Below are 15112 nucleotides of genomic sequence, written 5' to 3'. Positions count from 1 at the left end.
TGGAATTTAATTTTACAGAATTAAAATATTCCTAATAAGAAATGGTAAAGATTTCACAAAAAAAGCATACCATGTTGTTGTTGTTTGGGGGGGGGGTTGCATTTATTAACGTATGGCATTATTAGTAGATTCTGAGCACTGCCCACAGAATCTTCTCCACAGAAAGCCAATTGAAACAAATGGAACATGTTAATGTCAGTGGACTTTGTGCTGGATATGGTCCTGGCAGAGTGCCCTCTGGTGGCATAAATAAACTTAGCAAAAAGTAATCTTGCACCAGATTTGACCATTTCCGTATCTCAGTACAGTAAACTGTTAATCAAAGCATCTCTTGGGCTTCACTGATGCTTACAATTATCTACTACATAGCTTGGAAAGTTTTTAGTTTCTTCATTCTGTGTGTATTTGGACACATCTTAAGTTAAGATATCATAACCAAATTTTCCATGATGGTTCCACAAGAAGGAATCTTATTTTGGTCTAATTGGATACAGATGGAAACCATTTTGAATCAAGAATCTTTCAAAACAGCACTGATCTTTTGTGCCTTGGGATTCCCAAGCAATGCTGGGCCCTTTCTGCTGGTTGTTATTTGCTAGTTTAGGAGAGGCTGAGAGCCAGTTTCCAGTTAGATAGTTCATAACTCACCCGATCTCATATGAGAGAGATCCTCCATTTGGCAAAGTCATGCGTTTCTCGAGCAGCAAAAAGGCAGAGATGTAAAGGCTGATGAATCATTCCAGCCCTATTGTATGAACTGATCTTGTGCATTACCCCAAAGCTGCCTTATATTGCCATCTTTTTAAAGGTTTGGGAGGAAACGAAATTGCCTCATTCCATCAAAGATCCAAGTTCTTTGTCACTAGAGGCTCTATGTAGTGACTTCTGTGGCTTGGACTACCTTTTACCAGGTTCAGCAGGTACGTCAACTGCAACCATTCCAGTCCATGCATCAGTATCCTCAAGTGGCACTGCCCTTGTATCTGGCCTGGAAGATGCAACTAGCGTAGTGGCCAGACTGCTCACAGAAGCAAGTTACTGGCAACATGTGACTCCTTTGCTGAGAGAACTGCACTGGTTGAAACTAGCCCAGTAAAATAGGCAGCGTTCTTGCTTTAATTCACAGATCCCTAAACAACTTGGACCCAAAGCACCTTACTCCTTGGGCTCTGCCTGTGATCTTCTGATGGAGCCCCTGTGCTTCCATCAGCCTTAACCAGAGACGGAGCTTTTACTGTAGCAAGCCCTGCCCTGTGGAATCCTTGCCAAGGGAAGTCTGGAAGAGTCATTCCTTTAATTCAGAAAGGCCTTTAGAATTATTAGCAACCAGTTTATTGACATACTGTTGATGTTTTTATGAATGCGATTGTAGACTTGTTTCTATGTTGTATACCCCCTTGTTATATTTCTTATCAAAGTGTGATTTATAAACATTTAAATAAATAAAATATGCACTGGAAGTTGGGACGCTGCTTTATTTTATTTTTTGAAAAATGCAGAGCTGCTCCACAGTAATAACCTACATATAGCTACAAAGAAACACAACAACAGTCACGCCTTTGCTTAATTATATGAAGTGGACGACATAGCATGACTGAATACCAGTTGCTGAGAATCTGAAATGGAGACAGTGCAGTTGCAATCAGGTTCTCCTTGCAGAGATTCCACAGGCATCTGGTTGGCCATTGTGAGAACAGGATGCCGGGCTAGGGATTCCTTTGGTGGCCAGGGAAACCACTATGATTTTTATTTTATTTTTTATTTTTTTGCAATAGCCATTTAGCCACACGCTCTTTTCCCCAACTACAAACTGAACACTTCCATCCAAGAAACGGTGGAGCAGTTCCCACCATCTTATTTAGTTCAAATGCTGATTGGCTTGACTCCTTAGTTTACAAGGCTGGCAAACCTTTAAGTTTAGCTTCACTTGTGCCATTTCTCTATTATTCTTATCAAGTGTCTGAATTATTGCCAAGGGGTGATATCTAACGTTCCATGTCCCACCCTGCCAATCTTCATAAATCTGAACAAACTGACAGAGAACACTGCAGAGAATGCACCTCCCAATACACAGGCTCTGGGATGATATACTTTTTTTGAGTAATAAATCCATAAATCATAATTCTTAGCTCAACAGGAATTAATTCTTGGCCTTCACTTAGGTAGTTCATTGACTTTATTATCATCTTCCTACATATTTTAGCATGTAAACGTTACTACAAAATGGATAAAAGTCACATGTGGCAAACCAGAAAGTATACAAACAACATTTTCATTGGGATTGTGGCCACTAACATTAGACACAGTTACACATCACGTATTATTATTATTATTTTTCTGGCATATAAACAAGTTATCTACTCTTTGTCCCTACATCTCAAGAACAATTAATAAGAGGTATAAACATATAACAGATCAGTTTCTTCAATACAAAGCACTACACAAATGTCAAATACATATAAAGTTTGCTTGTAAATATTTATCCATTTAATATTTTAGAGCTAAAAATATATTTCAAAGGCATCTTTATATATTAATTAAATCCATCTTGGGCTGTTGGGATTGACTGAGCTACCTTTCTCATTTCTACAGCCACCCTCTTCTAGCCAATCTTGCAGATTTACATTCCTGGAAGAGGCTGATGTGGCGCAGCTGAGACTTGAAATCATATTACAGTCTATAAAAATATATATATATTTTATTTCCCTTTCTGAAGGCCTGCACTGCCAGCCCTCATATTCTACTTCTACCCCGCTGTAGCTAGAACTTCAATACATACAGATACAGAGTACACATGCCACATTCTCCTAGACACAATTATTATTCTAAGTAGCAATGCAATGAAAAGGCAGTATGTAAATAATGCATGTCATTTCCACTTCTTATATGGCACAGTCTGTTTAAGGTTAGAAATGCTTTCAGTGTGCTTCCTTTATTATATTTTTCTGCAACCAAACTACTGTTTTTAACAGAAGTCTCCTGTTCAAGAATGCATCCTTGCTCAGAAACGTACATGCCCAAGACCAGCAAGCTTGGAATACTATATTTCAGTTGCATGGATAGCAGCTGTTTTGTATGGCTCTGGAAGTGGAATTTTGGAAAACTGCATGGAAGGAGTGGGATGACTAAAAAGCCAACATTTTCTACCCTTCTGAGCAGATTCTTTTTAATTCAAAGGAAACAAGTGAACAATTTGTTTCTTCTGTTCTGCATCTTACCAGTTCCTCAATAGGCATGATTTTTGAAGACCCTGTTCTTACGTTTTCACAAGATCACTTAATTTTGCCTCCTAAATGTCTCAGAAGTTACCAAGGCACAAATGCACTTGCATAAGTAGAATCCTTAAGAGAGGAACTTCATCAGCACTCCAATTAGGCTGGAATTCTGCTGCTCATGCCATACAACTGCTCTATCAGCTGCACCATCTGTTTACTGGGGCAGTGCAGAACCTAGTTCAGCAATGCGCTTCTTCAACATTCAAAGTCAGACTGCCTTATGAAGAACTGTATGGTTCAAAGAGAGATTGGATCAGGGGATAAAGTATGTAATTAGGGTCTCTTTGGAGAGGGAAAAAATATATCCATGTACAGAGCCAGCAGAATATGCATGCCTTACCATATTTAAGGTCCAAGACCCAAAGGGCAGGGGGACTACTGAGAAAATGGGGCGGCTGTCAGGATTCTCTGAATTGGTGGTTGTTGCTGGCTCTAATACTCTCTCTTCACTGGAGGGTCCTAGCTCTCCCAAGCAGAGATATTTCTACAAGCAGCCCAAAGATGGAATAAATAATCCATTTACACAACCCAATCCTTTAAGTCCAGCACCATCAACACACTTCCTCACCAACTATTCTGGCACAGAATACAAAACAAAGGCATTTGATGTAGTATCAAGCTCAGATTAGTCACCTATCCAGGCATGAAAAGCTATGAGCTCTGGACTCCTGTTGGGATGAAGGGACCTGACATCTTTTTCTCAGTCAACAAATTAGTAACTCTAACTCTCACAAGCAGAGGAAGAGTCAAATCCTGTTACCTAAGGGGTATGGCAAACTATGAAGTCCCATCTTACATTTGACAGTAAGAGTTAACATCTAGTTTTTCAGTAAGACCTCTCAGCGTTTCTTTCTGGCATGCATACTGGTGATCATTTCACTGCGTAGTCTACCAGACATTTTACCTGTAGATGTGCATTAAGATCCTCCTCATCACCTGAATGCATGATACAGATGACCACACTGCATTGAAGCAAAAGTGCTCATTAAAGGGTAGTTTGGCCATCTGCATGGACCCTCTCATTCTGTGCTTCCAGTGGCTTTACCTTGCTTCCCCCTTGGATATACTGTCTGTGGGCCCTGCCCCTGAATCAACAATGGTTCACATTTTAAAATATGGGATGGAAACTTAATAAAAGGCCACCTGATTCAGCAACACTATCAAACTATTCATGTTCTGATTAATTATGAAATGGCTAAACATATCCAAAACAGAATCTAACAATAATTATGCACAGTGTTATTAAACATATATAGCTTTATTACAATCTTTCTTGCCACATATTGTAAATTGAGACTAGTACAATCACTGCAACAGTACCAGACAGACAATGAATTAACACCATCCAATCAAGATACGTATAAGGTTACTCTTAACAAGGCAGTATCTTTAGCTAGAAATCTTGGTCCTCTTAATTCGTTTTTTAAATATTGCGCTGATCACAGATCTCTTGCATATTGAATGCAATTTGGCAAATAAACATCTAAAACATAGCAAATTTTAATACATATGCTTCTTAAAAGCACATTTAAAAGTAAGATTTCACAAATGACAGTTTCTATTTACTTTTCTAAATGTCGTTAGGTGCAAGGAAGTCAAAGTATTATGGGTACATAAAAGCTAGATTTAAGCTTGTGAGATGCTTCATTTTACATGAGTTTTGGTCCTGCTGAGGGACTAATTAAAGGTTATGTGCAAATGCATGTAACAGATTCCTGATGCCGTACATTTTAAAGAACAGATTTGGAAGAGGGAGGCTTTAAGTGAAGTAGTGGAGGGAGTGCTTAACCCCTTCCCCTGCCCATCATTTTTATGCTCAAAACCATTGCCTCACGAAGCCATTTGTCTTTTTTGAAAAAAAAAGAAAGCTTCAGAGCTCTATCACATGTACTTGCACATAAGATCTTCTTAGCCCCGATGCTTCACAAAGAACTGAAACCACAATAAGAAAAATAGCTGCACGGGTATATTGAGAAATCTTTACAAAAAGTGGAATTAAACACAAATTAGCAACAGTAGATGATAACACCAGCTTTCCAGTTGAAGACAATCATAAAAACAGCTGCAGTATTTACTTAACTTGTGCCTCTGGGACTATTAGAGACACATGCTGATTTGCTTTAAGCTCATCTTCTTTACTTTCAGTCTGATTCTCTGGGCGAGCTAGTCCCGGTCTACCCTATATATGGGGGTTGGTGGAAGGAAGAATTCCAGATCCTCTCAAAAAAAGCAGCTTAAGTGGTTATGGCAGAGAGAATTACCGTATTTTTTGCACCATAACACTCACTTTTTTCCTCCTAAAAAGTAAGGGGAAATGTCTGTGCGTGTTATGGAGGGAATGCCTACGGGTGGCATGCCTACGGATTTTCCTCCTCTAAAAACTACGTGCGTGTTATGGTCGGGTGCATGTTATAGAGCGAAAAATACGGTAGCTTCATTCGAGTTTCACTAGGCAGGGGTGGTGAACTTGGCGCTCTCCAGATGTTTAGCACTTTTGCTCCCATCCACTCCAGCCAGCATGGCCAATGATCAGGGTAATGGGAATTGCGGTGCAACATCTGAAGGGTACCATGTTGGCCACCTCTGACCTATGGCTATCGAAAGACTTCACCTCTCTCCAGATCTATCTCATTGCTCTAGAGAAAGACAATGGCCAAAGGGATCTGATTTCTGACTATCAGTTTTTCCTCTTTCTCTCTACATAACTTATCCGCTACAGAAGCTGATACACTGGTGCAGAGGATAGGGTCTCACATCTGCAGGGATTGTATTGGCTGGCACCCTATTGAGGGAAAGGCTCAGGTGGCATCAGTAAGGGCGCCAGCTGATAGGTTCATGTGCTGCAGTTCTTTCTGGAGGGTAAGGCTCCCTATGGGTGGATCTGTAAATAGGACATGACCCTTACGAGATGCTCACTCCTTTAAATATATGTTCCAAAGTATAAAAGGGTGAAGTAGAATATTTAATAGCTGTTCCATCTGCATCTAATTCCAAAAAAATCATTGGAAACCTTGGGTGTCTGTTACAGCTAAAAGAAAAGAAAAATAAAAGAAAACTGATCTGACATGGTTTTTGCTAGGTTTATGCGGAGTATTGCTTACATTTTTTCAAGGGCTGTGAAATGATGACATGACAAGAAATAAATGCTGCCCAAACCATATTAAAGAGAAATGTCTCCAAAAACTGCAGCAATTAAAAATAGCCTGCAATAGCCTGTTGGGATTTTTAAAAATGCTTTTCCCCCAGTGATTCTCCTGATAAGCCTTAGAATACTGGAATCAAGTTCTAACATGTTTGCAGCATTAGACTTACTTAAAATAAGGGAGTGCTGTAAATTAATCTGAGTAGAATCAAGACCTAATATGAATAATATTTTCTCTAAAAATCTCACTAAAAATTAGTATTTTTACTTGTGCTTTTTTGATGTGCAATTTGTCCTGCGTATGCTAGAAATTAAGTTGAAAATTGGGAGGGATAAAGAGTTCCCCTTTCTCTGGATTCCTGGCTAAAATCACAGTTCATATTGGCTTGTTCAGTGTTCTATGGGGAAAGTATGTGGGAAAGTTTCATATATGAAAATCCCACATTAAATCAAAATTCACCTCAACAATAGTAGCAGTAGTAGCATACCTAATGAAACTACTTAGCCTCATTTATCTATGGAAATCAAGCGCTGCAATTTTAATGAATATCTAATAGCCCCAATACATTGAAGAGGGACAAAGACAGTATTATGTGGATTTTGTAGAATCTTAATTAACTCACATACCAGGAAGGCTCAACTTACAGCAGATCTATATAGCAATGGGTAGTTTTCAAGATTCTTTATGTCTTGTATGAAAAAAGTGTATGAATATTTTATTGCTATAAATTTAATGTTTTACCAGTAACAAACCCACCAAGTACAGAGAAGGCCAGGACTGATCATGACTGTTAATTTGCAAGCTTCCTTAAGCTGCTGGAGATGTTAACATGGAATGTTGTACTCAAAAAGAAACTTTAATCCTTTGAGTGTTCTGTGATCAGATGGGGTTAATGGTTAAAATGTATTTGTGCTTTAGAAGTTGTCTCTCCACGCAGCTACGTTTTGCTCAACAACTATATCCCTCCAACCTGAAAATTGTCTTGAATGTCGTTATCAATACAGGACAGTGTATATTGTTGTATAAGAATAGGAAAATGATTACTGGTTTGTAGCTGTTAACCTAAGAGCCTACTTTGGCTCTGTCAGCATGAGAAAGGGCAAGAATCTCATGCAATTAAAACTACCCTTTTTTAATTTATAAAAGGCAATTTCACAACAGTGGTGACTAAAAGGAGTAACAGGAACATCCAGTAATTAGTTACATGGAATTTCCCTTCAGATTTGCTAAAAGTAAGGAAAAGGGTTGGGGACTGAGCCCTGAAACTAACTGTAAACACTGTGAAAAAGCAAAACCTCAGCTTGATGTAAGGCTTAGACATACATCAAGCATTGTTGGTTCTGCTAAAGAAACCCAGGTATTATTTCCCATGGCAGCCAGTCCATTCAGGGCATATTTGGATGTTGCGCAGAAGTAGAGGGAAGACAGTATAGGAAACTCTTGTGTTTTGCCTTTTCATGCTTTCTGAAATGGGTACTCTTCCAAGGTGAGATGAGCCGCCACTCATGCTCTTTCTCATCTCACTTCTGTATAATATATGAAGCACCCTCAGTTATTGGATGAATGAGTGAGTGAGTGAGTGAGTGAATGAATGAATGAATGGTGCCATTCCAAAGCTTCCTATATAACCGTTTTGTGGTAAGAGAAGCAAACACAGCTTCAAAAACTAATAGAGACCAGGAAAAAATATATTAGGAAAGCACCCTAAGGATGCGATGCAGTAGTTCCAAAAGATCTCTTAGGGATACTTAGGGTGCTATGAATCTATGATGGAAGGCTGTGGCTGGAATTTGTAGGGAATGCTGGGTCAATATATGTTCTGAAAAATAGCAATTCCTAATTTAATTCATACTTTGAAGTCTGCAGGCAATGTGTATACAATGTAAAGCTTTTGTAAACTTCAGCTCATGTGTGCGTAATGTTTGGCCTCTGAGATGTTGCTGAACTACAACTCCCATTATTCCTGACCTTTGGTCATGCCTGCTAGGGTTGATGGGAGATGCAGTTCAGTAACGTCTGGAGAGCCAAAGGTTCCCCACTCATAGTTTAGCTGGTTTGATGAGTTTCACCACCTTCCTGTGACTATGCCCCCATGTTGCTGTCGTGCTCATCTGAGGCTGGCGGGAGAAGCTTTTATTGAGAAAGACCTTGGCAGGCCATACATTGTCCTATCCCTGATACCGGGAAGGGTGGGGAACTTGTGTGACACTGGGGACCACAGTGGAAATAAGTTATCAACAAGCTTATATCTACAACCACAATGATTAGACAAATGGGTATTTTAAATGAATGAAAAAGCTGAAATGTTTCAATTGCAGCCCCTCATTTTTAGAATGTTGTCCCCATCAAGGCCTACCTTGAACCAACATAAACATTGTTTTGGCACTAGGCATATGACTCTTAATGTAACATTCTTATGAACAGCTAGACATTTAAATTGGTTTGCTTAGTGACAATTATGAACATGTTTCTTTGGGGGCGCTATGGTAGTGGGGGCAAGGCTGGTGTTGCTTTTTGAATTGTATTGAATAATTTGTTGGTTGCTGTTACCCCTGTTTTTAGTTCTTGTATATTTCTATATTGTTTGTATGTTATATTGTAGATCACCTCAAGACCATTTTTAGTAGAAGGCATCTAAGAAATTTAAAACAATGCAATAAAGTAATTAAAAGCTGATTTTTAACAACAGCAAACAACAGTTTGCACAATGGAGCTTTAAGACTCAAGCAGCACTCCTGTTAATGGCAGCACTTTTGCAGAAATCCTGTTTTCCAGAGAGATCCAGAGAAAAGGATGTTCTAATAAAAATTAGGAGAAAAGTACCCTGGCCATTTGCAAGGAAAGAGGAAGTAACACTGCAACAAGTGTTTTACAAAGTGCCATGGATTGCTTCAATACCCTGTTTTATCTCAAGAAAATAACAAGAAATAAAACAAAGAGTACAAATGTCAATTTATCCATAATTCTTCTGGGGGTGGGGAACAGAGAGACAGAGAGAAGAGGAACAGGAAAACAGGTTTAAAATTCTAAGTTGAATTAATATGCTTAGTCCTGGCACTATTAAATTATCAACAACTAAGAGGAACTGAAATTGTTTTAATAACTTTAAGAGATTATTGCATGTAACAGAATCTAGCACTCTGTGTTGATTCCCAAGGTATTCAGACATGCTCACTGGAGCATCCAGACCGTCATTATTTTTTCAAGTTAAAATTTAACAATAACTCCTGTAAAATTCCTGAAGGTTTGGGCGTTGCATTGATAAATAATATGGGTAAAATGCCTCCCAAACGTCTACGGTGCAACCTATATTCATTTCTATCAGGCTTGCATGAGATTCCTGCCTAAGTGTCGTTGAAAGGCATGGAGGTTGTACAACAGCAGTGGTTGGTGTGTAGTGCCTTTGGTGGATGTGGATGTCTGGAGAAACCTATTGATTATACAGTCTTTTTTTTATCATCCATTCCAGAAGCAGGAGCACGCTAACCAGTGATCAAAAACAGTGAATTGGTCTCAACAAACAACAAAGATTTTCACTCCCCTCCTAGCCATTACAAGATGAAATGGGATATTCAGGTTTCATAAGAAGTACTTATTAAGGAAACCTGCATCTTGTGAGTCTTTTGATAAAATTGTGTCAAGTGTATTCTATCAGAGGTAGAACCACCATTGTCTTTTACTCATCTGTATTTTTTGTGGAGAGAAAGAAGGGGGAAAGAAAACAAAACCAAACAAAAAACCTGACGACTTTTGGTTGCTTAATATTAAAGGGTTAGCACCTCTGGATAGTGGAGTCTTGCAATTTTTCACAGACCAGACATGGGAGCTGTTCTCAACAACACATTCTTATACTTCCAAGGGCTGTACAGACAGAGAACCTAAAAGCTAACCATCTGCAGACCCCTCTCCACACCTGGCCTGAATCTCTCTCTACTTTTTGAGGTACTGAACATTGAAGCAGGCTGCCAAACCACTGCATTTAAGAGGAGAGGTAACCTGCTCAATTGGCACAAGATGCTTTACCACAGTTTATACACTCCAGACAATCATTCCACTAACAAATGCATTCTGAAAGTCTTTGGCAAGGCAAGAAACCTTGTGCTCCCAAACCCAGGGTTCCCAACAAGACTGAATTGATCTGACAGCCATCTTCATACCTGGGAGGGAGTTGCAATATACACCTAGCTTTTTTCATTCTTCTTAATTCGAGCAAGGCCAGCACATGTGCTTGGTAGTGGATCTCATCTATGCTGGGCACTATTTCATGGAAGTCAGGTTTCTGTCACAGATCTAAGGCAAACATTACAATTTACAGGAAAGAAAATGAGGACATCAATACATTGTGCGTTGTTAGGAGATATACAACCTTTATAACACAGTAGCTTTTATTATTATCTCTGGGTTTTCTATGTCCTTTTTGCTTTGGACCATCCGCAGTTCCAGCTGGGCTGAATTGGGTTTGTTTCCTTCTCCAGCTTGGGCTTAAAAACAAAAGCAACAAAGAGACTGAAATGCCACAGGTGTTTAATTTTAACAAAAGCAGCCAAGAAGAAAAACTTGTCCCTCCCAGCCCTTCACTCCTTCCCGCTGACCCCCAAATCAATATGCTTGAATCTCAGCTCTACTGCAATTCAGGATGCAACAAGAGCACTGCAAGATCAGACCAAAGGTCCATCTCATGCAGCCCTTTGTTCTCCTCATTGACTGGCCAGATGCCTTTGGGAAGCCCACAAGCAATAAAACAACATGCCCCCACTCTTTCTTTCCCAACAGAATACGGCCTCTGAACACAAAGTACAACTTAGCTGGTATTAAAAGCCGTCCAAGCCATCTTGGGCAGCACACTCCTTAATTTTTTGTTATCTTGAGGATGGAGAACCTGTGGCCCTTCAGATGCTGATAGCCTTCAACTCCCAACAGCCCCAGTCACAATGGATAAGGATCAAGGATTCTAGGAGTCGTGGACCAGGAGCACCAGGAGAGCTGCTGGATCAGGCCACTGGCACATCTAGTCTAGAATCTCTCAGTGGCTCCCCAGAAGCTCACAAGCAGGACCTGACAAACAACACACCCTGCTGGGCCTCCCAGCAACTGGCATTTAGACGCATGCTGCCTTCAACAATGGAGGTAGAACACAACCATAATGGGTAGTAGCCACTGATAGCTTTATCCCCCATGAATTTGTCTAACCCTCTCTTAAAGTCATCTGAGTTGGTGGCCATCACTATTTCACTGGATGACTCCCTGAGGGAAAAATACAGGGTTTCTATTTGCCGTCTCTAAGCCAATGTGGTGCCTTCCAGACGTACAACCCCCCATGATCCTTGACTCTTGGTGATGCTGGCTTGGGGTGATTGGAGTTGTAGTCAAACTATCTAGACGGTATTATGTTGGCCACAGCTGCTCTAAACCACGCATAATTTTATTAGCATCTTTCATGCCCGCCCGCCCTCAGAATAGTTTTCCCAACCCCGAAGTGTAAATAAGGCCCTTCCTTTTGGTCATACACAATTACATTCAACACAAATTGCATTAAAGCTGATTATAATAGAGCACAATTCAAAATATTAATTGATGTGCATGATCTGTGTAGCATTGTTTTACAGAGTAGAATTTGTTTTTATATATAATTTTTTATTGAAACTTTACAACGTACAATGCAATAAACACCACCAAACTAATCTAAATAAAAATAAAGAAGAAAGGGAAAAGGAAAACAAAAAAGAAAGAAAACGAGAAAGAAAAACAAAAAACAAAAAGAGAAAATAGAAGAGGAGAGAGAGAGAGAGAGAGAGAAAATAAAATACAGAGCTCTCTGTCATGGGTAGATTTTAACCCTTATCTCACACAAAAGGGGGTGGACCCTCCCAGCTCTCACCTGGGAGATTTACAGAGTGGAATTTGTAAGTATTGCTCCTTATTTGCCCCTTAATTTGTAAGCATTGAGCCACTGCATGAAATTAAAGGAGTAATAGATGGTCAATTTAAAATCATGTTCATACCAAACTCAACTGAATTGTATATGGGCTGTACTACTTCGCTATGCCCCCTCCCTAATATGTATTTTCCAGTAATGGTAAATGAATGAATTCAGAAGCATGGTGTAAATAGGTTACCTTTTGCACACGTTATGGTTCTCTGCAAAACATGCTGCATGGCTGACACTGTCTTTTCACATGCCACCTGCAATTAGAAGGAACATATTTCAGTTTCACTGCCACTTTATTGACTCAGGCCAGTAGCGCTACTGCTTTACTGACACTGAAGACAATTTGTTGGAGCTGTTTTCTTTGAAATATGTGCCCATGGGGAGAAACATCAAATTTAAATGCAATTTCACTAGGAATATGCAGGAGAAACCGAGTTGTAGGTAGCAGGCTTGATTTCTAAACAAAGCCTTTGGCACATTATATTCTATTATTCCCCGAAATGAAAGCTTGAAGACAGAGTGGTATATAACACAATACAGATATTCTGGGCGTCAGCATTTAATACATAAAATATTTTAACATGGTATTCTCTTGCTTTTTCAGAAATGTTGAGACAATACCTCAGAAAGCTATAGTTGCTCATGGTATGTGCAAACATATGATGCTGTTGCCTTATACCAAATCAACCTATCAGTTCATCTACAACCACTCCCACCTCAGTATTGCCTATTCTGACTTGTAGCAACCTTCCAAAGTGTCAAGCACCAGTATTTTCCAACCCTACTGCCCAAAAACCTTCAACGTGGAGAGTATTTTAACTTGTATGCACCTTTTTGTTTTATTTTGACACTTCATAGCCTCTGTTCAAGCTGATCTTGCAGGTTTCCATAGCCCTTACTCCACCTAGGAACTAGCACCCAGCAGCATAACCAGCACTGATGCAGTAGATAGGTGTATAATTTGACACTGGAAGTGCATGAAGCCAACACTATCACATGCTCATTCTCATACCACTAACCTATGGTTTACTGATACATCTGAACAAGGGCATTCATCCTCTGTTGCTTTATATGGCCTCGTTTCCTTATCCTGTCGTCTTCATTTACAAATTTACATACTAAGAATTTAAAGTAAAGAAATGAGAATATTTTTTCTGTCATTGAGGCAGGAAGGAAAACTGGGGAAAGTGTCTGTCCATACTTTTAGATTGTCTGGATGCTTGTGGGTCCAGGCCAAGAGCATGGCAGCAAACAGGTCTCCCGTACCAACGAAGACAGCATCTACTTTAGGAGACTCCATTCGGATCCTCTGTGTCACTGTGGTCCCATCTTGTGAAGCTGTCAAGGAAGGCTCATATTTATATTCTTCTCAGTTTAATGTAATCAAACAGGAATCTGAGGTTAACTCATAGGTGGGCAACATAGCAACCATGCGCCAAATACAAGTGTCTATAAGTGACTTCCCCTACATGTGAAGGAAGGCTCTTGCAAATTGAGCAGACAAGGCCAATTGTGGTCCTTTCCTTTGGACCACACCAGCTAGGCCGAGAGGGGGGTCTTGTCGTCTGAGCAGCCCATGTACTCCATACACACTGCCCAGGCTTGCAGCCCGGGGAGCTCACTTCAGTGCTGTTAATGCAGTGAGCTGACTTCATCCCCAGAGGCACACTCCATTGTCTCTCGAGATGGATGGGTGCCGATGCCAACAACAACAACAACAACCACAACAATAACAAGTGCCTGCAAAATGTATTAGTAATATCTCGAAAGAAAGGTAACTTTGATTTATTTTTACATGTATCTGCATTTATATATGAAACTTAATTTTCAATAAATGTTCTCCTTTATTGTGGTGTGTATTTTTAATGTGTATGCATATGAGAAAGCAGGGCTTTCTCACTTAAACAAATAAATCAACTTACTTTTCCTGTGGCTTCCTAATGCTATCAGGTAATCATCTCCTGAAGGTGCCTGGAGGTCTGAGCTGGTGATTACAACAGTCTCGGGTCCCATATTGTGGAGCATATCCATTACCTTTCCATGGACCAAAATATTAAACAGTTAATTCTCATTGAAGAATAATGACAAATAGTTAAAAGTCCCAGCATTTCTCTAAAAGGCAGGCACTAATGTAAAATACAAACTTACAAGTATGTTATATTTAACATTTAAAAAGTTTGTATTAGTGAGAGCCACTATTTTTAATACCCTCCACCTCACGAAAAGCCAAGCTGCTCCAGTAACGCTGCTTTTGACAATTTGGGCAATTCTATACATGTCTGCTTAGAACAGGGGCTGTCAACCTGGTCCCTAACGCCCACTAGTGGGCATTTCAGGATTCTAGGTGGGTGGTAGGGGGTTCTACAGCACAAGCTGAATCCTCCTTCCATCAAGCACTGGAGAGCAGTAAAGAAATTTTACCATCAAGAAAGATGCATTAGTGGGCGGTAGGTATAAAAAGGTTGACAACCCCTGGCTTAGAAGCAAGTCCCCTTGCTTTCAATAAGTCTTATTCCCAATTAAGTTGGTATAAGATTGCTGCCTTGGAAATAACTCTTCTTCACACAGTCCATTTTTGTTTCTAACAAAAAGAAAGGAAAGCAGTCTTCTTTCTCTAGGATAACAAAGTAGGATATCTGCGTGGAAAACAAGAAGGCCTGGGCTTGGTATCCTGTTTGTGCCAAGAGACACAGGGCTGTTGCACAGTGACTACATGTGGGTATACTGCATGTATCAGGTGTGCTCTCCTGCCTCCCAGAGCCATA

The 15112-nt window shown here is 39.9% G+C and overlaps 1 protein-coding gene across 1 annotated transcript in view; it reads right to left on the bottom strand.

The window, feature by feature from the left end:
• Nucleotides 1-2158: 2158 nt before the first annotated feature.
• The window catches only part of PDXK (pyridoxal kinase), a 50040-nt gene continuing 37086 nt past the window's right edge, over nt 2159-15112 (bottom strand). Inside the window, exons 8-11 of the mRNA XM_081003788.1 lie at nt 14270-14381; nt 13549-13685; nt 12535-12601; nt 2159-10899 (exon numbers count right to left, since the gene is read on the bottom strand). Coding sequence (XP_080859914.1) covers nt 10787-10899; nt 12535-12601; nt 13549-13685; nt 14270-14381 — 429 coding nt within the window. The 3' untranslated portion in view covers nt 2159-10786. The remainder of the gene's footprint in view (nt 10900-12534; nt 12602-13548; nt 13686-14269; nt 14382-15112) is intronic.

The sequence above is a fragment of the Podarcis pityusensis genome (assembly GCF_964106645.2).
Source record: "Podarcis pityusensis genome assembly, chromosome: 4".
Taxonomy (NCBI): domain Eukaryota; kingdom Metazoa; phylum Chordata; class Lepidosauria; order Squamata; family Lacertidae; genus Podarcis; species Podarcis pityusensis.
This window is presented reverse-complemented; position numbering and strand designations above follow the sequence as displayed.